General features: G+C 46.2%; 2 protein-coding genes across 3 annotated transcripts; both read right to left on the bottom strand.

Moving 5' to 3' along the window:
* Window positions 1–988: 988 nt before the first annotated feature.
* On the bottom strand, window positions 989–9,306 carry LOC143508647 (uncharacterized). The gene is made up of 5 exons (XM_076997309.1): window positions 9,019–9,306; window positions 8,206–8,908; window positions 4,475–8,118; window positions 3,029–3,116; window positions 989–1,140 (listed from the first exon to the last, which is right to left on the bottom strand). Exons 2-5 carry the CDS (start codon window positions 8,771–8,773, stop codon window positions 989–991), a joined length of 4,452 nt encoding a protein of 1,483 aa, XP_076853424.1. The 5' UTR covers window positions 8,774–8,908; window positions 9,019–9,306.
* A 517-nt stretch (window positions 9,307–9,823) lies between these two features.
* p2ry6 (pyrimidinergic receptor P2Y6) lies at window positions 9,824–22,226 on the bottom strand. Of its 2 annotated transcripts, XM_076989337.1 has the most exons (3): window positions 21,530–22,226; window positions 13,778–13,918; window positions 9,824–12,196 (listed from the first exon to the last, which is right to left on the bottom strand). In XM_076989337.1, the coding sequence occupies exons 2-3, from the start codon at window positions 13,848–13,850 to the stop codon at window positions 11,211–11,213; spliced, it is 1,059 nt and encodes a 352-aa protein (XP_076845452.1). In that variant the 5' UTR covers window positions 13,851–13,918; window positions 21,530–22,226; the 3' UTR covers window positions 9,824–11,210. The 2 variants fall into 2 exon arrangements, with proteins under 2 accessions (XP_076845452.1, XP_076845458.1); XM_076989343.1 differs by lacking the exon at window positions 13,778–13,918 and having other exon boundaries at window positions 21,530–22,222.
* Between the last annotated feature and the right edge of the window lie 3,392 nt (window positions 22,227–25,618).

Genomic DNA, 25,618 nt, shown 5'->3' with positions numbered 1-25,618 from the left:
CACACAGACAGTTCAGCTCCCTGTGTGGCTTTCAAGGCCTTTGTGGAGCGAGGGAAGATATGCCACATTCCTCCTGCCTCTTTAAGTGAAAATAACACAGTGTGACCACACACACTCCCCCCCCCAAACACATCTCCCCATCACCTCTCTCGTCCCACTTACACCAAGTCCACTCAATAACTCTTCTGCTCACTTGGGTCCCTCTCTGCCAAATATCTTTGCTCTCTTTTTCCACCCCCCCACCCCCCCGCTGGCATACCTGATATCACACTTGAATCTCATTTCAGGGAGCATGACGGCGATGACCTCATCTCTCTGCAATGCTTCTCTCTCTCCACTGTCTGCAAATGACTTTGAAAGGGGGGGGGGGGGGGGGGGGGCACGCTCTAGCAGGCCCAGGCAAAGGTCACAGGTAACATCTCTAGCACAACACCTATGTAATGGCCAGAGTTAACCACAGACAGCTGTAAGGAACTGGAAAAAGTAGCGTCTCCTAATAACCATCCTAGAAAAGAGTGAGAGCTATAAATGGACATGTTTATATCTAGGTGGTGTTTAGGACGGAGAGAAAACACATGAGTAAAGGAGTGCACAGTGAAAGAGTGCACAGTAATAGTGTTCATAAACCCATTGTGCAGGCGGTTCGATCTTTCATTCAGCAATGCCAGCATGTGGCGAGTCGTGCGTACCACATTCATACCATGTTCAGCTTTTGCCCTCGGGCACCTGAGCACGATGCCGTGCCTCGAGCTTGGAGCGCCGCCCAGAAACGCCAACAGCTGAACCCACCGTGGCACGCAAGGGTCCGAGGCCACGCCCCCCCTGAAGGGGCCGGCCCGAGGCAGTGGGCCAAGGCGATCGCGGGGGGGGCCGAGATTGCGAGCGTGCATCTCGTGGTACGGGAGCCATGAAAAACAACACCGCCCGAGCTGCGTCCTAGTAACAAAGGAAAACCCGGCCACAACGATGACATACCAACGGGATACTCTTACAAAAATCCCAGAATGCACCGGTGAAACATCTGATAGTAATAAGGAGATGGAAGAGAGGAGAGCGTGGGAGTGAACTGTGATTGGACGGCCAGGGTGTGGGTGGAGCGGAGAGCCCTGAAGGTCCTCTCTGACACCAGGCACGTCTCTGCTGGGGATCACACTTAATCAGGGTAAACACACCCTCCACACTCAAATTGGCATTTAGGACATTTTGCATCACTCTCTCTCGAACACACGCTCACACATATACGACATTGCTAACTGGATACACTTAAAACTGTACAGTATCACTAATGAGTAATCAGTAATAAGTTTGTGGGTGTGTGTGTTGAAGGAACCCATTTGTTTTTTACGTATTGTGATTATATTACTACATATTGCATCTGCACTATTCCTCTCAATATATTAAAACCACATTGCTGCACTCTTGTCGTCACAAGGCAGAAGATCAGCCTGCATCATTCTGACCAAAACTATTTCTGCTTGTTGGATCCTGTGAATGCTCACATTCATCTAAACCCCCACAGAACCCTCATGTGGAGCATCTGAAAATGGTCCGAATGCACACGGTGCGAATGAAAACATCTTGTGATTCGTTAAAGGTCATTTGCAGGAGGCAAACTGCAGTATCAGTACTGCAAAGAACAGTGTTGTGATAACTATTAGCAAATGACATACAGTCCTACTTAGAGATTTGGAAAGGGAAGAGAGGGGGGGGGGGGGGGGGGTGTCGGACTGTGGGGCGGGTGGGAGAACGCTCTCGAGTCTGGCACACTTTATTTCCCAGCACCCGCCCCTGCAACTCATCAAGCACATCAGCAACCACAACAACTTCCTGTTTCTGTTCCCCGGCTTCCTGTCTGCAAAGGATCACTCCACAAGGCCGGCGTCAAAGGAGTTGGCTGAGACTCCAGCGATGCACTCAGACACATATGAATGCACGCACACGGACACACACACACACACGTGCATGCACACATGTACGCAAACAGCAGCAAATTGTCTCGGAGACTATTCTCAGAGAGACACGTCTACATGAATACATCTTTCTGGCACAAACCTTTGCTGGGCTCTTAGCAGATTATTCTAAACGAATGACCTTAAGTTCATCTTCTGTTGTTCTCAATATAAACAACGCATGCCACTAAAAATACATGCTAAAGGCAAAGTCTTACCTCTCCAAATGTATGCATGTGTGTGAGTGCGAGAAAGAGAGAGAACTCCTATAAACAGCATTGGCTATAAACAGAACCTTTGGGGAGGACAATATTAGCAGCACATTGTTGCCAATCCCAACCCAACCCCCCCCCCCCCCCCCCCCCCCCCCCCCCCCACACACACACACACACACACACGCCAGGCAGGGCCGTCAGGGCTGTGGCACCGCGGGGTCCTACTGGGGCGAACAGGACAGCCTGGGTGGTGTTGGTTATGCTTCAGGAGCTAGCTAAGACGTTAAGAAGCTTACTGCTTAAACATGCGCACACACACACACACACACAAGCATGTACACACACACACACTCAATCCTCCTCTCGGTGATGGCCACACTCCTGCCGATGAGATGAGGTTCTACAGGCGCGAGGTCTCCTGTGTGTCGGCCGTGTTGTCTTGCAGTGACCCTTCAACTCTGGTACCTCAGGAACATTTTCACATAACATGCTTTGAAAATATTGAGTTCCATGTCCTACTCCACTGCATTTTAGACCCACAACTTCCTAATTTATTTTGGTATAATGCACACTAGGTATGTCATGTAAGTAATCAACACTATTCATATTCTCTGATGGTAATAAAATGATACAGAGTGGTGTACAGTAACCCATCAGATTAATAATACAGGTGCTCTTGCTGCCCCACACTGAGGGAGTGTCCCGCCTGTTACACACCACGTGTGGTTCAGAGGGTGTTTGGGTGGGCACACAGATGACTTGCCTCACACTCTCCAGAAGGAATGCTTAGCCGGCAGCTCTGTCACACACACGCACACGCACACACGGGCCCACACCCAGGCTTTATGTTGTGACTAACCTAACCAACACATGGCAAATCTAAGCCCGTGTCATCTTTGCCTTTAACCCAGCGGGCATCATTGATGTCAGTGGTGACATCACGCTCTTCCATCTGGAAGAAAGTACCAATTGTGGTCACAAGGCCTCAACAGTGTCACGAGAAAGTGATGGAAATGACATTACAATAGAGGTCATAAAACCTCAGAGCCTTGGAGACAGGGCCCAAGATACATTTGGCAAACATGTGATGCAAATCTGCTCCTTGAAATATGTCTCCGCCCTCTCATACCAACATGCCCTTATACAAGATCTACAAAGCTGCCGGTAACCTGAAACACTATGGCGCCCACATCCTAATGGAGCACCGCATGGAAACCTGAACATCCACAGACCTGGACATCCACAGACCATGTCTACACACCTGGACATCCACAGACCATGTCTACACACCTGGAAGTATACAGAGCATGATGTACACAAAACAGCCTCCTCACAAAATCTGAAGGAAATATGTAACCACAAAAGCTACACGACAAAGGGCTAAAGCGTGGAATAAAGATGAACTACTCTCTGTGCTAAATCATCATCTCATACACAAGATAAAGTGATCAGTCCCCAGCATGCCAAGAAAGAAGGTTTGAACATGACTTTTCAAAGAGTGAAGCCCCCCAAAAAGCACACATACTAGTGAAAGTTAGGCTTATAAAGCAGACACACACCTCTCTACTCGCTTTCTCTCTCTTCACCCCCCCCACACACACACACACTGTTGGGAAGGTGGACCAAATAAGAGCCCTTAAATTTTCTTAGAAACACTGTATCTGTTCTTTCAATCACATTCAGACAATAACAAACCTTAGGCCATAAATTCAGTGCACTGGAATCAGAGACAACAACATGTCTTGTCAAATACAGACACAGTCAGACGCATGGGCAAACATGAACACCCTACCAGACATATCACACACACACACACACACACACACACACACACACACACACACACACACACACACACACACACACACACACACACACACACACACACACACACACACACACACACACACACACACACACACACACACACACACACACACCTACCTAAAGTCTGTCCAAGTTTTCCTCAGGGTGATTTATCACTATGACATAGCCTAACACGGTCCAGGACAGCACTACAACAGAATCTAATTGAAACTAATGTGAGAACTCTGCAAAACAACTCGTCTCACTTTACTATCAATTTAGAAATTTTCACCAAACACTTTAGCGGCTGTTTCAGTTTAAACCACCTTCCCAAACCAGATATCTCCTCTCTGTGCCAACAATCTCAACAAAACAAAGTAACAGGCAAGAATGCTGGCATAAACACTCACATCCAATTCACACACATGCAATTCATCCAAGTCACACGCTGACGTGACAAGATGGATCAATAAAATAACAGACAGAGGAGAAATTGTCACTTACCACTCGAGGTTTGGTTTTAAGTGGAGCAGGGGTCAGCTCTTCACTGGACTTCCTCTCCAGTTGAGGCTCAATGTTTCCGGTCGGTGCTGCAGGAACGGACCCGATGCCCTCGACGACAGCTCCATCACCAGGTGCAGGGCTATCTGAAGTCCCTTCAGATGGATTCAAAGCCAGGCTGTACTGTTCGGTCACGTCCTCCAGGGATGGCGTTCCTCCCCCCTGGCAGTGTATGGGGGGCTGGGTAGCTGGGGTCTTGAAGGTTCCACCTCGCCTGTCTTGGGTGGTGTGGGTGTTGGTGGGCATGATGGGCACAAACATGGCAGGTTCACTGGTATGGCGAACATGTTTGGGCCTGGTTTTAGGTGGAGTGAGTTGGATGGATGTGGACCTGTCCACATGATCTTCAACAGCCTGATCTTCAACATCCTCCTCCTCCTCCTCCCCCAACTCCTCCCCGTCATCACAGGACTGCGGATTTGTGACTCTGTGCGTACGTTTCTTATAGTTGCGTCGACTTATGCATGGAGACAATACCTGGGCCAGCTTCGGATCAAAGGGGAAGCTTTGAGCCTCCTCATCATCCATCTTAGAATTGCCGTTGCGATCCAGATGGGACGGCAGCGCGTGCTCTGACTGGGAGCGAGCCCTCCTACTGGAACATGACTGCGTCTGCTTGCCGTTGAGCTCCCAGAGCTCGTCTCTTTGTTCCGACAAAATTGGCTCACTGCTGGAAGGCGGGATGGGCTGCTCCAGCTCATTAACGGCCTCCTTTGGATCCCTTTGGACGTCGGCCATCTGGGTGGCCAGTTCTCCACGTCTGCTGGGGTCACTGAAGCTCTTCTTCTTCACCGTTTTTCCATTCGCCTTCTCGTCGGTCAGCCTGTCCATGGCGCCGGGTTCGTGCACGATGCTGTGGATGACGGTGCTGTAGTCTCTCAGAACGTCGCTGCACACCGAGAGGTCACTGGCCGCGCTGCAGGTGCACTCGGACAGGTCGGCCGCCGACGAGTCCACGCCCATGCCCGCCTTGGAGCTCAGGGAGAGCGAACCAAGCAAGTTGCTGTCCACGGAGAAATTGTTGCTGCCGTCATCCGTTACGGGCCGGTGGCGGTGCGGCATGGGATCGCTAAGGGAACGGTACGCTGACTCGTTGTTCGACTCCCCGTTGCTCCCGTTGCTGGAGTCAGACCCATTGTTTCCAGCTGCGGAGAACTTCCTCCGTCTTCGAAGAGCACCGGGAGTAGGCGGGGCCTCTAAAGCCACCTGGTTTACATGTTTACCGATGCTTACATCCCCTCCTATGGCCACGGCCTCATATTCCGTCCTTACAGAGGGGGCCCGACTGGCGGGATTCTTCTCTGGAGTCATACCAGGCCACTGTTCTTCATACAGTCCAGAAGGAGTCCAAGCAGTGAGCGTCTCACCCAGCAGGTCTGTGCTGGACGGAGTCCCTCTGGATGAGCCGACCTCAGGCTCCGTGACTATTCCTTCGTCTGTCAGACTGGACTCATGGCCAGAAAGTTCATCCAGTGACTTGTCACAGAACATGTTCTCCTCAAAACTTCTCTTGGGTAAGCACTTTTCACTTTCTCCAACATCTGTCTGTTCTTTATATCCAGCAACCGAAATCTTTTCATCTTTAGTGTCTTGCTGCTTCATCTTATCTGGTTCTTTACCATTTTCTTCCATGCCAAAATTCTCTTTTCTTTTAAAATGCACATTGTCATCAAAATCGTCCTCCTCCTTGCCAGCACTCATCTGACAAATATCTCTTATTACCTGTCTTGCTTCTTGAACGTAGCGCTCTTGTAGAGGGGTAGGCATTGGCTCCTCGTAGCCATAAACCCCCCTGCAATCATCACTCTCCACCTCCCTGTCAGAGACCACGGTCTGATCTCCATCCCTTTCACAGTCCAGTCTCTGTTCAGAAGAACTCCTCACAGCTGACCCGCTCGCAGAATAGCGCCGCCCCAATGGCATATCTGAGTAAGTAAAAGACTTGGCCCTTCTCAAAGTGGCAGTAAGGTCCTTCAGTGAGGGCCGTCTGGTGGTGAGCCCTGGGGGTCTGGAGCCCACTCTGTACGCAGCTGATGTGCCCTGAACACCCTGGACGCTGGACTTCAGACCTTCCTCGTCGTCTTGCCCTCTCCTTTTCATCCTCAGTCCTGGTAAATCTGTCTTCAGGTAATTTAGCAGCTTCAGGGTCTCTGAGGCAATATCAGGATTTGATGTGGAAATCCTCTCTGTGGCTTTTTCGTTAATGACAGAGCTGTGAGATGCTTTGGTTTTGGAGATGCGCTCTCCTGGACATAAGCTAGGCACTAGCCTAGGCCGAACTCGAACAGGGGCGCGAGAAAAGTTATCTCCATGGCCAAAGCTGGGCGAGCGGTACATAGTGGCATTACCGTGATACGTCTTGCTTAGGACTGAAGATGAGGAAGTGCATGTTGGCTGATCTTCTTCCTTCAGAGTCTCAGTGCTGGAGTATCTGCTGCTACTCCGTGACTCCAAAGGACTGCAAAGAAATGAGGGGATGTTTACCTTCGATACGCGGGACACATGCGGGACAGATCCAGTGCTGTTTTCTCCCTCAGTGCCTTTATATAGGGGCCTGTAACCGTCTTGAACCAGGAAGGAACCTTGTACTGGATGCCCTCGTTCCTGTGTCTGCCAAGCCCTGGACCGCAAGCCTTCAAACCTGCGGCCATCTGTCTGTGAATTACAGGCCTGCTGCTGACACTCGGGACGCTCCATCGTCACAGGCTGCCCGTCGCTGTCATCCGACTCCCCATCGTCTCGGCTGCTGCTGCTTTTCTTCTTTTTCCTCAAGGAGCGGCGGCGAACGTCTCTGCCGTGGTGAGCTAACCCTGCAAAACCGTCTTCCTCGCTGCCTGAGGACCGGCGCAGAGGCTTGGTCCATGTGCCATGTTTGTTCCGAGACCCGTGCGTGCTCGTCTCGCCGTTGGTTCGGCTCCTGCCCGCCCGTCCTCCGGGCCCGTCCTCCTCTCCTCCGGAGCTCAGCCTTCCACCAGCGCCGGCTGCGTCTGCCGACGGGCCCGCCTGAGGTTGGGAGGAGCTACGCTGGGAGTGCAAACCGTGTGGCGACTGCGCTGCTGTCTGCCTACCCTCGCCGTACGTGCACAAGCGGGATCGGGGAGGCTGACAGATGGAGCTGCTGCGAGGCGGGGGTGTCGGGGGAGAGGGTCGGAGTTCACCGTCACTCCTGATCTCTGCTCCCTCTCTGGTATTTCCCTGGATTCTTAAATCTGGAGGCCGTTTTCTACGATCACCACCATAAGAGTACTTTTCCGTGCTAAAAGAAGAGTCAGTGCCCTGATACCTACTGTCTGTGTGGTTTTGGGAATCTACAGACAGGCTATTAGTGTCATGATCTGAGCTGGTTGTGTCCCGCCCGTCTCTACGTCTGCCTAAGGAGACGCTGCTGTCTTGTGCGCTAAAGGAATGATGAACATGATCGCCAGTCGATTTCACGTCTTCTGCGTCTGACGTTGACCTGTGCGGCTTTCTGTTGCCATCCCCAAACAACTTGCGTATTTTTGTAACACTTGGCCAGGTTGAGTCAACGTGAATAGTTTCACCATGGGGGGAGCGATAGCTGCGACGAGACTTGTATGTCGAAACTCCTAGGACAAAAACATCATCTTCTGAATATAGCGTATTACTGCTACAGTTCACAGAAGTATCAGTCATTTCAGGATAGCTGCTCTTACCTGCGTGTGTGCCACCTGGAGTCTTGCCAACCCTCCGTCTTTGACCTCTGTCTGAATCAGAGCCGGACACGGACTCCTGAGCTGAATAACACTTGCGCTCCCAACATCTGTCAGCTGGAACTTCTGAAGGATCTTTGTTCTGGTCAGACACGCATCCAGTGTCGTGTAAAGAGTCGTCTGTAGTTTGAATTCCCGGTGAAGTTGCGGATTTAAGAACTCCAGTGTTCGGGTCTGTCGTCGAGTTCCGCGTAGACGGTCTGAACCTCTCTGAGAGCAGGCGGACGGAGGGGTGAGCGAAGCCTTTCTTTAGCTCTGCGGTCGAGAGGGTGGCTGCTGAGAATTTGGAAACTTTTCTTGCCACAGTAGCGCTGTGCGCGTGCGAGGGCTGCGCGTGTTCGGCCGCTGCCTCGGCGCCCTGAGGGGGAAGGGCTCCGCTCTCCGAACCCTCTGATTTGTGGTGTTGATCCTCGGCTCCCCGACCGCTATTATTTACCTTGCAGCTTTCCAGCTTTTTGAAAGAGACGCTCCGATAAACAGCCGCTTTACTCTCCGTCTCCTTTTCTGCCATTGCGCGTGTCCTCCCTCTTTAGTGCGTTTCCCTGTTTTAGTTCATTGATAAATGTTCCACACTTTTGTCTTCGTGGTTACTTACGCCATGAAAACTACCACAACGTCTCCGTTTAACTACACGCTACTGGTACTGCTTTCGAGAAAGGACAAAAAAACCGTATGAAACAGAGAAAACTGTTCAAAAACAAACGAAAAAATAGACGACTAATGCGACAGTTACATGAGGAAAAGTAGAGTCCTGACCTTTCGGCGTTTTCCTCCTCGATACCACTTCATTCCCCTCCACGAAGGTAGAAAGGGCTCAAAGATTGACCAGAAAGTTTCTTCTAACTTGTTCAACTTTGCAGACACTCTATCAAGTTTTGAATCACATACATTATCCAGAATATTTCCCATTTCGGAAGCCGACTGTCTTTCTTTCAACGCATCTTTTGTTACAACATTGTCCTAGTGCGGTCAATTTTATTTTGACATAATTAAGGTTTCGGTGACTTATGTCTTTTTACATGCAAATGTTTGGTTAGAGCGGGGGGCGGGGCTAAACATGGGGAGGGCGGTGAAGCCCCGGGGGGGGGGGGGGGGGGGGTCTGATGTGGGAACGCAGATATTGCGGATAATCATACTGACGAATAAACATGAGGGGACCGCTCATTTTATGAGAATTTATGGAGTGAAAATATACTTTAAAGGAGTCAAATGTCTAATGTCTATTGTTGTTATCTTCGGTTTGTATCAACTTCATGTTTGTTTTGTGCGCCTGGATTGTCATTACTGTAAAGTTTAGGTGTTTTCATTTATTATTTGTTCAACGTCTTTGTTTCTACATCCCCCAAATCACGACGTTTAGTTTGGTGCGCCCTCGTTTGGAGGATTTCCCCGTGTGTTTCTTAGCACTATGAGATGGAGGGATAAGCAGACCCATATAAACCACACTCCGTACTATTGATGTCTCATACTTCAAAATATGTAAAAGGTTTATAAAACTATTAAATACGGTTAAATAATAATAAAAAAAAAAACAGCAGTATCAAGCGTGCGTGACACAGGCTTACGGTAAAGAGCAATGTTTTATTTCAGATAATAGACACATTCTTCTAGTTCTATATGATATTCACATTTATTGTCCCCCCCCCACACACACACATACACACTTTGTAACCTTTACACCTTCACAACGTTGCAAGAGCAAACACGGATCCGCTTTACATGTAAATGTCACATTCCTGCAGGTTGAGAAATAAAATGTCCAAATGTCAGAATAAATTTGGTGCTCAGATGGAGCAGCACTTAGACGCTACATTACGCTGTATACTCTCTGCTCTACATATTACTTCAAGAGCCACAAAGTTCCCATACACACATTTAAAGGTTTACTAGTCTAACAGGAGCATAATGTCTGACTTCACCAATGCAGCTTTGTGACGGCTTACGTTTCACTAAAAGGAAAGACAAGTGAAACTGGGTTTACTTCTGTTAGGCTAGGTGCTGTTTAGACGAACATATTTCTGTTTAATGACATGCACATTAGTTATCATACAAACAATCAAATCTTCAGTCAAGGGTGCATCATACTTGTGTGCAAAACAAAGTGCAATTTCTGACGTTCACATTAAACATTAATGTATTATGTATTTGTGGACACAAAGTTAGACATTTGGTTTGCATCTCCCTGTACAATTTGCATACTGGTGGCAACTTCATCCATGCAGTTGTATTTTCTCATGATATAAATACCGCTCTTAAACGGAGCCTGGGAAGCCACTTCTGTGGTGACTAGAATACTTGCCCTTTAAATGGGTGTGAGCAGGAAGTAGCTAGCCACTCTTTTCTGGACCGGGAAGTAACAGCTGCGCTGCCACAAGGACAGCTTACCTAGTAAGCTGCGCCATCTAGTGGCTGAAACCGGTCATAAAACAGACAAGCGTTCTTCAGTCAAGCGTCCTGTCTGCCAATGCTTCTCTATACTGAGTTTAACTGTGATGTATCTCAGAGATGGTAGCGCGTATCCACACAGTACCTTCATATACATCTTTACTCAGTAATGATATCCATACATTCATACATTTAAGTGTAAGCAAAGCTATGGAACCCCAAGCTAAGACCACTCCACACGAGCAAGAGACATCTGAAACTAGCCCCCTGCCAACGTGTTCGTGTTACTTATTGCCATAGCCTTTGTTTGTTTCTGACAGTTTCTATAAAACCACAGTCTGAGAAAGGTGCATTATGTTAATTATTGCAAGGATCCCCCCTCTGAATAAGTTTCAGTGAAATATGGGTAGTGCTTTGGCCCTGTGCAAGCTCAGGGGACTCTAGTTTCAGGGGCCCTAGTCTCAGAGCCGTAGTCACAGGGTGCATAGTCTCAGGGGCCATAGTCTCAGGGTCCCTAGTTCAGGAGCCCTAGTCTCAGGGGCCCTAGTCTCAGAGCCGTAGTCTCAGGGGTGTTTGTCCCGGCCCGTGATCCTGAGCAGAAAGCTGCGTGTGCCACGCCTGAACTTGGCCTGCGTGAAGTAGAACAGGACAGGGTCCAGCACGCTGTTCATACTGGCGAACGGCCTCGTGCTCTTGTACACCACCGACAGGAAGTTCCGTAGCTGGCAGGGCGCGTCCGGCCTGGTGCGCACCAGCAGGTACAACGTCTTGGTCACATGGAACGGGAGGAAGCTGACGGCGAACACCAGCACCACGATGGCGATCATGCGCACCGCTTTGCTCCGGTGCCGCTCGGCCACCTCGCCGCGTGCCCCCGCGGGCCGGCACAGCTCGCGCGCCATGCTGAGGTACAGGCCCACGATGGCCAGGAAGGGCAACACGAAGCCCAGGCAGGTGAGCGCGATGCCGTAGGGAAAGTACTCCGGCGAGCGCTCCGGCGTGCTCAGGTCGTAGCACACCGTACGGTTGCGCTGCGTTCCCGTGGCGGCGAACTCGAAGGTGGGGGCGCACAGCAGCGCCACGGCCAGCCACACGCAGCCGCACACCACCCACGCCAGCCGACGCCCACCCCGCTTGGGCCAGAGCGCCATCGGGTGGCAGATGCCCAGGTAGCGCTGGACGCTGATGCACGTGAGGAAGAGGATGCTGCAGTGAAGGTTGCTGTAGAACTGGAAGCGGACGGCGCGGCAGGCGAACTCGCCGAACGGCCAGTAGTCCTCCTTGGCGTAGTTGAAGATGAGGAGGGGCAGGGAGCAGACGTAGAGGAAGTCGGCCACGGCCAGGTTCAGCATGTAGATGGTGCTGCGGGTCAGAACCCGACGAGAAGCCCAGATGCGCAGGATGACGGCTGCGTTGAGCGGGAGGCCCAGGATTAAGACCACGCTGTAGACGGCGGGGAGGAGGTAGCGTTTGAAGTCCTCTTTGTAGGTGCAGTTGGGCAGCACGACGGGAGAGGAGCTGTTATCCATCAGACCCCCCACTTCACATTCTGATGGAGAGAGGAGAAAAGAAGAAAGGGATTTTCTTTGGAGTCAAAGTGCTGTTAGCTAATGCATGAAGCCTGTAGGGTAAATCATGTTTGGCAGACACACCGAGAGCACTGGTGGTTGCATACATGAATCACGCTAATCACACCTGAAGCCAGCCAAACACACCCTAATTGCTGCTGCGTGTTTAGTCAATGCCTGACATCACAGCAGAGTATTGCGTTGCATTCCAACAGAAAGGTAGAAAGGTAGAATACATTAAAGGTTGCGCATGGTTTAGAAAGATTTTTGCTTCAACCGTTTGGATTTGCTAATTACTCCAGGTATAATTATTGTTATAAATATAATACATTATTGAGGCATTTAGCATTCTAAATGTGATCTTAAATGTGTCAGCCCACAGCCCAATGTTGCGAGCATACATGTCACTAAGTGCTGCTACAGTATGCATTTTATGAAAGGTTTGGTTTCCAGACTCTTGGAGCACTGGAATAAAGTTTAATGTGGTAAACATGTTTGTAACAATTAATTTTAAGAGAATGGGATGAATTGTGTTGATCTTTAATAATACTAACATTATTGGTGTTTTTGGTTTCTGAGAAGCAACCGTTTGTAATCCAGTTTTCTTTTACTCATAGGAAATGAAAGGTGGAATGTTCCATACACACTAGCACACAGCATCGTCTATGTATCGCTGCAATAAACAACGTTCTTAGAGATCAGAGGATGTGCAGACCACCTGCAGAATATCTCACAGACATCTACACGTCCCTCAGTGGTACCAACTGTCCCTACGTCCCCCACACCCCGCTCCCTGGGCCCCCACAGTTCTCCTATTGTCCCCTATCTGACTGGGTTCTCCTGGACTCCCTGACACTGGGAGAGCCCAGTCAGAGAGCAACGTCTCTAGTACCACTGAGCCCTGGGGCTGTGTGTTGGGTCCAACGTTGTTCACTCTGCTAGCCCACAACACATGAGCAGGTTTGATGATGACATGACCGTGGTGGGTCCCATCATGGAACAGCAGACGATGGAGCGGAGCAAAGGCAAACATCTGAACATGGAACAATGGAGATGGTGGAGAGTATGTGGTGGAGAGTATGTGGTGGAGAGTATGTGGTGGAGAGTACGTGGTGGAGAGTACGTGGTGGAGAGTACGTGGTGGAGAGTATGTGGTGGAGAGTATGTGGTGGAGAGTACGTGGTGGAGAGTACGTGGTGGAGAGTACGTGGTGGAGAGTACGTGGTGGAGAGTATGTGGTGGAGAGTATGTGGTGGAGAGTACGTGGTGGAGAGTACGTGGTGGAGAGTATGTGGTGGAGAGTACGTGGTGGAGAGTACGTGGTGGAGAGTACGTGGTGGAGAGTATGTGGTGGAGAGTACGTGGTGGAGAGTACGTGGTGGAGAGTATGTGGTGGAGAGTATGTGGTGGAGAGTATGTGGTGGAGAGTACGTGGTGGAGAGTATGTTCATAAGGGCCAGCAAAGCACATGATGATCACTCTCCAGTCAACATCAAGAGCTTCTTCGCAGACATTGTAACAACCACCATGCTACATGGTGTCCACCTAGCAGAGAATCTCACCTGGATTCTCAATTCGGGCTCCATAGCCAAGAATGTCCAGCAGCGACTGAAGAAAGCCAGTCCCCATAACCATGTACCACAAGGGGACAGTAGAGTGCGACCTTTAACTGCTCCATCTCCAACCACAACGCCCTGCAGAGACTAGCAAAGACAGCCCAAAAGACCATCAGCGTCTCTTAGCAATCGCAGTCATCTGCAATAGCAACACTCTATCAACCACCTGGGATACCATCGCAAACCCTTTGCAACAACCTGGAATATAATCTAGGATATCATAGTAACTGGCTTGCAATCATGTATTAACAGCTTAATAATCACGAGGGACCTCCAATCCATGGGAATCTATTATGGCATAGTTGTCACCTGGTATACCATAGTAACCACCTAGCAAGACCACCTGTAATGCTACAGCAACCACCTGGAACTCCATAGCAACTACTAGGGATACCACAGAAATCCATTAGCAACAAAAAAGGTAACCAATAGTTAGCAATCATAGCAAAAACATAGCAACCATTTGGTATATCGTGGCAACCACAAAGTCACAATCTGTACAATGCATCAATGCATTTTCTTCAGGAAATGCACTTTTGATTTCTTTGTGTGTGTGTGTGTGTGTGTGTGTGTGTGAGGGAGGGAGAGAGAGAGGAAATATGCAAAGTGTGCAGGGAAGTGTAGGGGATCTTGATTGCTTCCTGTAATGACCACAGCCTAATTATATAATGGAGGCCTGAGGCCCAAACAGGAATCAGAGCGTGCTCAGAGAGGACATTTTAATAGAGGTCAAAATACATATTCAAAAAATAACAGAAGAAAATATAAAGATAATATCTTTTCATAGGAGTTAAGAGAGAGCTAATGTGGGCTAATGTGTAGACCTACCACTAGATGGCACTACAGTAACATCTGCATTTTTAAGAACCACAATTTCTAACTTAGAAGTCAAATCCTAAACTCCCAGGCACCCGCTTGTGTCCGCTTGTGTCCTTCCTTGTGTCCGCTGCTTGCTGTATAGTTCAAAGTTCACAAACAGGAAGAGGAAAAGAGGAGAGGGGAAAGAACAAACTGTAAACACGACTACTAGGACACAGGATTGTTAACATCAAGACATATTTTTTTTTCAGAATTTAAGAAAAACTTTGGGCAGTGATACATAAACTAAGCCAGTGCATTCATCGTCATGTTCATTCAGGGCTTACACTAACCCTGACCCTCTTAAATTAAAACAGCTGCCTAAAAAAGACAACACTGCCATGTGTGATCATGAGATTATGAATGAGTTTTAGTATGATGATATCCTAATCTATTTTTAATACCATCCAGACAGGTTTCCTGTTTTGCAAATGTATTAGATGCAAATGTATTAGATGCACTAACAGGTACACATGTGTACAGTTCAAACTGTATCACACCATTTCCTCATTCATTATTGATCAGTGACTTCATGTTTACTGCATAGATTATTTAGAAGCAACTGATTCTCAGTAGAGTAGTGACACTGGTACTGATGGTAGTAAGTGTTGCCCAGGTACAAGAGTGTGAGGCACAGCAATGTTGCTGGAGTTTTTAGCCTTTACAGTTTCACTGCCGCTTCGAGAGCAGTCTGCCATCCACAGATATCCAGCCAACAGGCACTGGTCAGATGCTGACTACTGATGTGTGGAAACTGGACCGGGAAAGTGAGGGGGTGCTTATGTAATCAGCATGTGTGTCATCAGAGGATGCTTTTCCCTCCTGCTATTCTCATGGTATTCACCATGTCCTCACTGAAATATATCACACTCCATGTCCTCACTGAGGTATATCTCACTCCATGTTCTCACTGAAATATATCACACTCCATGTCCTCACTGAGGTATATCACACTCCATGTCCTCACTGAAATACATCTTAATTCAGGTCCTCACTGAAATCTATATCACTCCATGTCCTCACTGAAGTATATCTCTCATATATATTGTATCATTTTAATTCAAGTCCTAATTGAAGTCCTCACTGAAGGATGTCCTACTTCAAGTCCTAATTGAAATATGTCTTACTTCATGTCCTCACTGAAGGATGTCCTACTTCAAGTCCTAATTGAAATATGTCTTACTTCATGTCCTCAATGAAGGATGTCCTACTTTTTCCAGTGGTGACATTCTGCCAGTCCACTGCTGTGATGGTGTCTTACACACCTGAACGACTGTGCTGTCCAGTGTAGCCTAATGGCCGCTTGCACACGCCCTCACACGCCCCCACACACGCCCCCCACACCCCCACAACTCCCTACGCCCCCCCACACACAGTTTTTTTAGTTATCGTATGTAGAAAATTAATAAAAATCCCATATCTGAACAGAGTAGACAACACTGGAGGTAGACCACTGTACTGTAGGCAATGTAACAATAAAATTAAGAATCTAAACAAATACCACCACATTATGTAATTATGTAATTGGCACAAATGCTGGAATAAGCAGCACATGTATCAGGTCGTTCCATGCCAGCTGACTCCCAGACTAAAATTACATAAGTACAACAGAATTTACAATACATCTTCACATCTGTGGAGACTATTGAGATTATCACAACTTGGGGCAAGTAAAAATAAAATACTTTTTTTTACAACATAGATCACAATATATAGCTTATCTCACATGTACTAACAAATCGACCATGAACCATCAAAGTAATCAGACAGTAAGACCAAGTAATTAACATCCTGTCACAAATACCTGGTACTATACTGTAGTTTGATATTGACAGCTTGACACCACTGGGTGTTTAATTATTGATGAAACATGCAGTTGCTCAGAGTTCTAGAAGTATCGACGATATCCATGATATACTCAGAAAAGTGTACTGGGGCAAAAATGTAGATATGAATTATACACTCATATAGTGCCTTTCTTGATACCCAACATAACTTTACAGTGAACATAGACAGAACCTTTTTACATCCAATCACATGCCAGCTAGAAGCAGCTTCCAAATAGCATATTCTGAACCTCCATCACCTGAACCTGAAACCTCCGCCCCCTGGGAGACTGAACCAGGTGTAGAGGGGGAGAGGACACCACCCAGGACACACCCATCCACCACTGGACATACAGACACAGGGAGGAGAGAGAGGACACCACCCAGGACACACTCATCCATCACTGGACATACAGACACAGGGAGGAGAGAGAGGACACCACCCAGGACACACTCATCCATCACTGGACATACAGACACAGGGAGGAGAGAGAGGACACCACCCAGGACAGAGCACCATCCACCACTGGACATACAGACACAGGGAGGAGAGAGAGGACACACCCAGGACACACTCATCCATCACTGGACATACACACACAGGGAGGAGAGAGAGGACACCACCCAGGACACACTCATCCATCACTGGACATACAGACACAGGGAGGAGAGAGAGGACACCACCCAGGACACACCCATCCACCACTGGACATACAGACACAGAGAGGAGAGAGAGGACACCACCCAGGACACACCCATCCACCACTGGACATACAGACATAGGGAGGAGAGAGAGGACACCATCCAGGACAGAGCACCATACACCACTGGACATACAGACACAGGGAGGAGAGAGAGGACACACCCAGGACACACTCATCCACAACTGGACATACAGACACAGGGAGGAGAGAGAGGACACCACCCAGGACACACTCATCCATCACTGGACATACACACACAGGGAGGAGAGAGAGGACACCACCCAGGACACACTCATCCATCACTGGACATACAGACACAGGGAGGAGAGAGAGGACACCACCCAGGACACACCCATCCACCACTGGACATACAGACACAGAGAGGAGAGAGAGGACACCACCCAGGACACACCCATCCATCACTGGGAATGCAGATACACTCACATAAACCATTCACACAAACTCTTTATTAAACTGTTTATTAAACATGCACAGACACACCTAGAAAATTATTAATACAGTATCTTAAAATGGCAGTCAATTTATCTAACCTCCACATCTTTGAGAGGAAACCAGAGAATCTGTCGGAAACCCACACAAACAAAGTGAGAACATTCAATCTCCTCCCAGATAGGGATTTGAACCCAATATTCAATTGTGGAGAAACAAACACGCTAACCAGCGACCCACCACGTTGGCCAAAACACAAGAATACCATATGACTATTGGCCACCCTTACTACATGTCCACCTGCGTCACTGACTTATTATTATAACAGTACTATTAATCTATCATCGCAGGTTTCATTTCTCCTGTCATAGACTTGTTATATGTACTGGTGCGTGTGAACACGATTGACTCTCTGCCCCTGGAAAGTGAGAGATCATAATAGCTACCAGACAACAACCATTTATCACACACTGGAATCTGCAAGTGTATATGGGTTACGGTCTTTGGATCAAGTGTCACCATGTTTGGAATCAACAAGTGGGTCTCCACTCTGCTGGGTCTTTAACGGGGTCATTAACATGACCGCCTAATTCTATCTCTCTATTTCTGCACATGTGTGCAACCGTATAAGAGCCTAACTGAGCCTAACTGAAATATGTTTTCAGCGCTTTAGTTGCACAAACTGTCCACTTGATGATGAACATTTAGTAAGGATGATCTGACAGTGTACAGTGAACATGTACTGAAACAGAAGACTGTGTATGCACGTATGTTGTTGGGAAACGGATATCAGTCGCATTTCTCTACTTCCGCCTTGGATAACAGTGAAGCTGGAATATGAATGTGTGAAGGAACTGACATGTTCTGCATGCAAGGTGTGTGTGTGTGTGTGTGTGTGTGTGTGTGTGTGTGTGTACGTGTGTGTATGTCTGCGCATATGTGTGTGTTTGTGTGTGTGTGTGTGTGTGTGTGTGTGTGTGTGTGTGTGAACGAGCTCTGGAGTGTGTCCAGTGTACAGCACTCCATATTCCGACAGGTGGGAGATGAGGCTTTGCAGCAGATGACATGTCTGAAGATAGCTCATACATACACACACACACACACACACACACACACACACACACACACACACACACACACACACACACACACACACACACACACACACACACACACACACACACACACACACACACACACACTTTGAGTATCTCTCACATGGTTCTGAGCAGTGTGCTCCTGTGAGTTTATTATAGACCTAACCCAGTGTGGCCCACAGTAACTCTGCTCGGTGGAAAGAAAGTTAGTCCCCCACTCCACTTCCTGCAGTGTAGCTTGTGATTGCAGTGAGGTCTAACATAGCCAGAGGTGTCAATTCCAGGTTCAGAAAGTAAAAGTCCTCACCAGGATTTTGCTCAGGCTTCCTGGATTGTGTTGATTCCACTAATTTTACCTGGATTGCACTAATTAGAAAATCTAGCAAGCTTGAGCAAAATCCTGGTGAGGACTTTTACTTTCTGAACCTGGAGTTGACACCTCTGAACATGACTTAAGTAAAAAAAAAGAGTGTCATAGCACCAGTCTTTAATTAGTCTTCCAGGATCTACAGGTAACAGACACAGGCTGATGTAGACTGATTGGAACAATCTAACACACATTTAGTTTCAGTTAAGAACCATGTCATACAGATACATAAATATAATGGATAAGGACAGAAATACATTTCAGAGTCTTTTTCATATTGGTTGTCCTTACTAATATAAAGGAAGCTGTGGGATTTGAGTCTTCAAATAAATCCTCAAAGGCATTGGACTGTGGGACAGTATGCACTACAAAAACACAGACGCACCAACAAACGTGCACACACACACACACACACACACACACACACACACACACACACACACACACACACACACACACACACACACACACACACACACACACACACACGCACGCACACCAACTCATCCAATCAATTTACAGAGAAAACGCCAGTTAGTACCAGCTAACAAAAACAATGCATGTGTGTATTTATGATCATGTGTTGGGTTGGGTTACTGGATTTCCATAGAAGCGGCGTCCATTATAAAAATGTTACACGACCACGTTTTGCTGACAACTGTTATATTCCAGCTAATGCCTTTATTATTGTAAGTAGTTTCTGCGCATTTGAAAGAGAAAGCAATGAGACATGAGACATGAGTCACTATTCTTGCGGCTGATGGACATAAAAGCGTTTATTTTTAATCAGTGCACTTTCCCATATTGAGTGCTGCTGTCTGACAGAAGTTCACTAATTGTACCATTAAACACATTTCTTAAGTGTTTTCTTGCCAAGTGATTGTAGTAAAAAGCATCAGAAATTCTTCTAACTCAATGATAATGTGATAATGATGTACGTCACTGTGATCTATCTTATCTCATGAAGTGTCCCTGAACTCGTCAACGCAACAGTGGGGTGTAATGTTCAAAACTGACCACCTAACTAATTCACTGACGAGACAACCAACAAAATGACGCCTCTGTTAGATTTTCCCGACTTTCATCAAATGATCTTTTTCTAAATCAATTAAGGAAAACATTAATTTCTGCTGTGTGACATCCCCAGTTTGTGTTTTTAGATACGTCTCAGTATTTGAAATGATGATCGCAGAAAAGCATTCATGGCAGTAATTCTAATCTAATGGACTCCTAAATGAAAACACATCAAGTTCTTTTGTAGTCTGTTTCCAGAAAGCTTTACAGTAAAAGCATCACAGCGGTCCAGACGTCCAAACTGTTTCTGAATTCATGAAACCGCGGCATGAGCTAAATCAACAAATGTCAATGTTTCTAAATATGCAATATCCACCATCGTTCTAACAAAAATGTGACTGATCTGTAGCTATTTTAAAAACACAACGTTAAAGTTACTTAGCTCAAACAGAGACGCAATGCAATATGGAAATAAAAATATATTTAGTTTTTTACTAAATAATTACGTCCTTAGGTCTGGAATGGGATGCTCTTGCATTTATTACATTGTCTAAAAAGATTAAAGTAGCTTATAGAAATGCAGATTGGACCACATTTAGTCTACCAGATAACTGAACAGACGGTGTGGTTGTAATGTGATGGTTTATGTTATGTGCTGGTTTGTGTTGTAATGTTATGGTTTATGTTATGTGCTGGTTTATGTTATGTGCTGGGTTGTGTTGTAATGTGATGGTTTATGTTGTAATGTGCTGGTTTATGTTATGTGCTGGGTTGTGTTGTAATGTGATGGTTTATGTTGTAATGTGCTGGTTTATGTTGTAATGTGATGGTTTATGTTGTAATGTGATGGTTTGTGTTGTAATGTGATGGTTTATGTTGTAATGTGATGGTTTGTGTTGTAATGTGATGGTTTATGTTGTAATGTGCTGGTTTATGTTGTGATGGTTTGTGTTGAAATGTGCTGGTTTATGTTGTAATGTGCTGGTTTATGTTGTGATAGTTAATGTTGTTATGTGCTGGTTTATGTTGTAATGTGCTGATTTATGTTGTGATGGTTTATGTTGTAATGTGCTGGTTTATGCTGTAATGTGATGGTTTCTATGCGGTGTATATTTCGGCACAGTCAAGTAAAAGTCACGTGTTCTACCATAGCCGCTAATTCTTGAGGAACTAAAAGTAAATTCAAAGACAGTCATTTAACAAACTTACACCGAACTAGACCATATATCAATATATATATTCGAAAAAAGTTATCAATTAATGTTTTAGATAAATCAGCAGTTTGTCCTGCAACAGTTCATGTCTTAGTTAAAATATTCAGTCGAAAGGGAAGTAAACGAAATATTTCCCCCAGAATAGCAGTGATATTTGAGAGAACCTACCTCACTATTGACAAAACGTAGTCTCTCCTCTTACTCCCTAAAAGCGCGCAAACAGGTGTCAGGTTCGCCTGCCGCAGACGGAGCGCAGTGGTCCGGTTCCGTGTGTTGAGAAGCCCAAAGCGAGTGTAGTCTACATAGACATCACGGGTGTTACACCACCCGCTCCACACTCGCTAAAGCATGCTGTGACTTCTCCTGCTGGTCCTTCTTGGACTCCAGAAGTCTTGTGTGTCAACCACCCACGCTACGTTTTCTCATGAACCAAGGGGGTGAAACGAACCGGCGAGTTCAACTGGGAACAACTAAAGATTTTGTATCATCCATATCAGTCAGTAAGCAACACGAGCCCCACCGTTGTGACTACATTTCTACTCACACTTCGACTTTTACTTCTTTAAACGGTTCGGTGATGTCAGTTTCATACATATCACATATCCATCTGATACTCTTTACATCTGCACACAGCTAACGCACTGAACCAGTTCCCCTCCAGCTAAGGCGACGAGGAACAAGTTACAACGAACCGTGGAATGAAAACTATTTTGAAAACCGTGACATTGTTTACACGGAGTCAACACTGGTCTGTGTAAACGGTACTGACATTTTAATGCCTCCAGCATCGTTTCATCTTCTCCTCCAGGCCCGGGTCTACTGGGGCATCGCCTTCGCAGTAAGAAGTTCCTGATCACATTTAGCTTGAAGCTTTTAAAAAAGAGAAGCTTGGAGCATCATTTTTCTTTCATAAATTCTTTTGTACACGTATTTCTGTCACTGGGTTTCAATTAAGAAACTTTCAAATAAAACGTTTGCATTTCTTTGATCTTGTTTTTATAAAGCAGCTTTGCGAGCCGCCCAAGTGATCTATGATAATACTTTATTGATCTGGCCGAGCTTGTGCTGAAAATTAATAAAAATGAACACAAATAAATGTGTTGCACGATGGGGATACTTTCAGATATGTTTCTGAAATGGCAATATTTTGGTATAGGCAAAACTGCCCATGTATAGGTATATCCAGATACGGTCCGGACATTTAACACATTATAATGAAAGGTGTAAACAAGCCAGCAAACACGCATGTGAAGTACCTTAAACATTCAGTACATCTCTGAGAAGATCCCCACAGTCTCGGGTGGAGAGTGCCGCATGCATTTGCGCACTCAGTGAGTCAATACATCAGCAGGACAGTCATCCTTTCGGTAAAACAATAATGTATTTCCAATATTAACCAAATGTTTTATAATGTATATACATTATAATACATTATTATACATTAGCTTGTCCATTAGTTACTTGATACCCCGTGTCGATGTGTGTATGCCCAGTTAGTCCTAGTGCACTTTTAGTGACGTTACTCTGATCCCAGGACTGTACCAACGCCTCCCAATCATGTTTCTAGAGCAGCCTGTAAGCTACACCGTGTACTAGAATCAGATGTGTCTAGCTGGCCTGAACCGGGCTAACATAGGTTACACCAACCATAAAAAATGTACGTGCTTGTGGAATAAAAATCACCGATGTACACCGGTGTAGTCTTCTCCACCGCCCTCACACAATCCTGGAACAGTCAAATCTGTTGTATGATTCCAGTTTATTATATGCGGACTCACTGGTCGTATAATGGTGATGACAAAGGACGTCAATTAGTAGTAAACCTGAAAAAGTTCTCCATGTCCCCAACGGCAAGTTTATGCACTATGTTTGGTCTATCTGATATCAGTTTCTTTGTTGTTGTTGATAAGAATCAATTCAGTAGTATATTTTCTATGGACTTTGTTTTCCTAAGTGTTTGCGTTAGAACACAGAGGAACTGTGACATCACCGGAAAAGCCAGCGCCTAATTGTACCTTAACCACGCCCACTTCCCCGAGGCTGTCCCGGTACGAAGTGTAGTAATGTCCAGGCTCCACGCCGACAACTTTGCACGTTGACGTGCTTTTATTTTGGTGATTTCTCACCGAGTATGTTTTATTTGAAAGTCAAATGCCGGTAGAGGTCCTTATTCAAGCCCAGCGGACGATCCATCATATGCATATAGTGATACGTGTGTCCATTAACGCATCATTACGAGACACGGGTTAACTTTTCACTCGTTAATTTTTTACTCGTTTTACATGGTCGGAGAAGTGCGATAAATTACCTTACTGATGCATACTTAGATCAGCTGCCAAATGTCTTGTACAGCATGACTTTAATTACTTCTGTAAGATTCTAAGATTCTTTCCTTGCAGAACTGGTTCCGTCTTTTGATGTCTAAGGGATCGAGACGTGTCTCGACACTGTGTTCACCAACTGAATCACACAGATGCCAGTACACTGGATTGCGTAAAACCATACAGATGTCAGTATTGTGGAAGAGAGGAAGGAAACGCACATGGCATGTACAAAGAGTAGATACTCTGATTTTCAAAAGGAATCATCTACAAAACAAGAACCCCTTACGGACTTTTCTCCACCTCCCCCCAAACATAAACGACGATTTTGTATGTCCACAGTTGATGTCTTTAAAAGTGCAATATTGCATCATATAGCATATAGTCCTCAATTAGATCACTGCACTTACACATAACTCTTTGCTATGCAATTTAACAGTGAAATGCATCTCTTATGTCTCCTAACAAATTTGGATAACGGAGTACTGGGAGGAATGGGACAAGAAATATTTGTAAAGCTGGGAATGGAAGCCAGGGTCCTGCGGGCGCTCTCCGTGGTGCTGAGTCTGGCCTTCGTCACCTTCGGATAGCAGCAGGTACGGATGAGCAGGATTCAAACCTGCTGGCTGTCCTTGGAAGATAACGCCAGCCACTACGCTCTGCTGCTCCCCCAAGCAGGACAATACCTCCAGAGATCTCGGGAAGTCCTGCACGACTTCGGGTTTGGTGTGAGACGTAGCAAAAAAACGCGCACACGTTTTAACTCGACGTGTTAAAAGTCGTTCTTCCTGCAGGAAGTCTGAGTCAATGAAACAGAACTGAAACTCGCTGATAAGCCTGCGTTGCGACACCTTCATCACAGCAGACATCTGCTTATCCTCGCTGTGCTAAAAAAGAATGTGGTCAAAACATTTCTGCTGTGCAATATTCCTTGCATCATTTTGATGGAGGAACGTAAGCTGGAGTGATTTGCACTGCACTTTCATTGCTGCACAACCGCACGTAGCAGGTTCCTAGTATGGAAATGGCCGGCAGTGTTGAGACAGTCAGTGTGTAAAGCCTGTTTCTCACCCCGCCAGACACTACAAGAGCAGAAAAAAAACCAAAGACTGCAACAAACATTAGGATTATGTTGGGGATTTTTTTTGGGAAAAATTTTAATAGTTATTGAACGTTCTACATCATCTTACAGTAAATATTATACAATTACAAACTTGGCTTAATTCTGTCACCGAGATCACTAACTGATCTTCAAAAAAAAAAAAAAAAAAACTAAAAAAAAACAAAGAACCAAACATCCCCCCATATAACAAAAATAAACAAACAAAAACGAAAAAAAAAAAACCCAAACCAAAAAATAAAAGCTAAATAATACCCAAACAAAATCATAAACAATAAAAAAAATTCTTAAAACAAACCAAACAGGTTCACACTTCATATCACAAGCCTGATTTGGGTTTCCTGGCCTCATAAGCCCAGTTGTGTTCCAGTTGTATTCAGCTTGAGTTCCTGCTCTAGAGAGTGCTGTCATCAAACCTGCTACAGGTGAGAAGATGAGAACGACACACTTACCACAACATAGTGGCATTATGGAACATCAAACACCAGGGATTCCTCGTGCCTTCTCAAGGTCGGAAAATGTAGTTGGAAGACGATAACTTTCACCTTTTTTGCTTCACATTCAGTATTTGAATAACAAATATTTCTTACAAAATATAACTAAATAGCTGCTGTCCCTCACAGCTGTGAGTAATGACATTATCACCACGTTTTGCCTGAAACCGCCTAGAAGAGGGAAACTGCAGCGAAGGTGGATGGCCACATCTCTCACGACCTCTCCATGACCTCTCTGAGATTTTAGAAGAAACGAAAATGCACGATACTGTTGAAAACCAAAACGAAGTTCTCGTTTCCGTGTAAACCACTCACAGTACCT

The sequence above is a fragment of the Brachyhypopomus gauderio genome, chromosome 2, assembly GCF_052324685.1.
Source record: "Brachyhypopomus gauderio isolate BG-103 chromosome 2, BGAUD_0.2, whole genome shotgun sequence".
Taxonomy (NCBI): Eukaryota; Metazoa; Chordata; class Actinopteri; order Gymnotiformes; family Hypopomidae; genus Brachyhypopomus; species Brachyhypopomus gauderio.
The sequence above is the reverse complement of the archived record's forward strand: the minus strand, read 5'-3'. Positions and strand labels throughout refer to the sequence as shown.

Coding starts and splice junctions, on each gene's coding strand:
- LOC143508647 (XM_076997309.1), bottom strand. CDS start 8,773: ATGGCAGAAAAGGAGACGGAGAGTAAAGCGGCTGTTTATCGGAGCGTC. Junction 8,119..8,205: donor TCCAGGTGGCACACACGCAG/GTAAGAGCAGCT, acceptor TTTTTGTCCTAG/GAGTTTCGACATACAAGTCT. Junction 3,117..4,474: donor TTAAAACCAAACCTCGAGTG/GTAAGTGACAAT, acceptor ACTTTCTTCCAG/ATGGAAGAGCGTGATGTCAC.
- p2ry6 (XM_076989337.1), bottom strand. CDS start 13,850: ATGGTTATGGGGACTGGCTTTCTTCAGTCGCTGCTGGACATTCTTGGC. Junction 12,197..13,777: donor AGCCCGAATTGAGAATCCAG/GTGAGATTCTCT, acceptor TCTCTCCATCAG/AATGTGAAGTGGGGGGTCTG.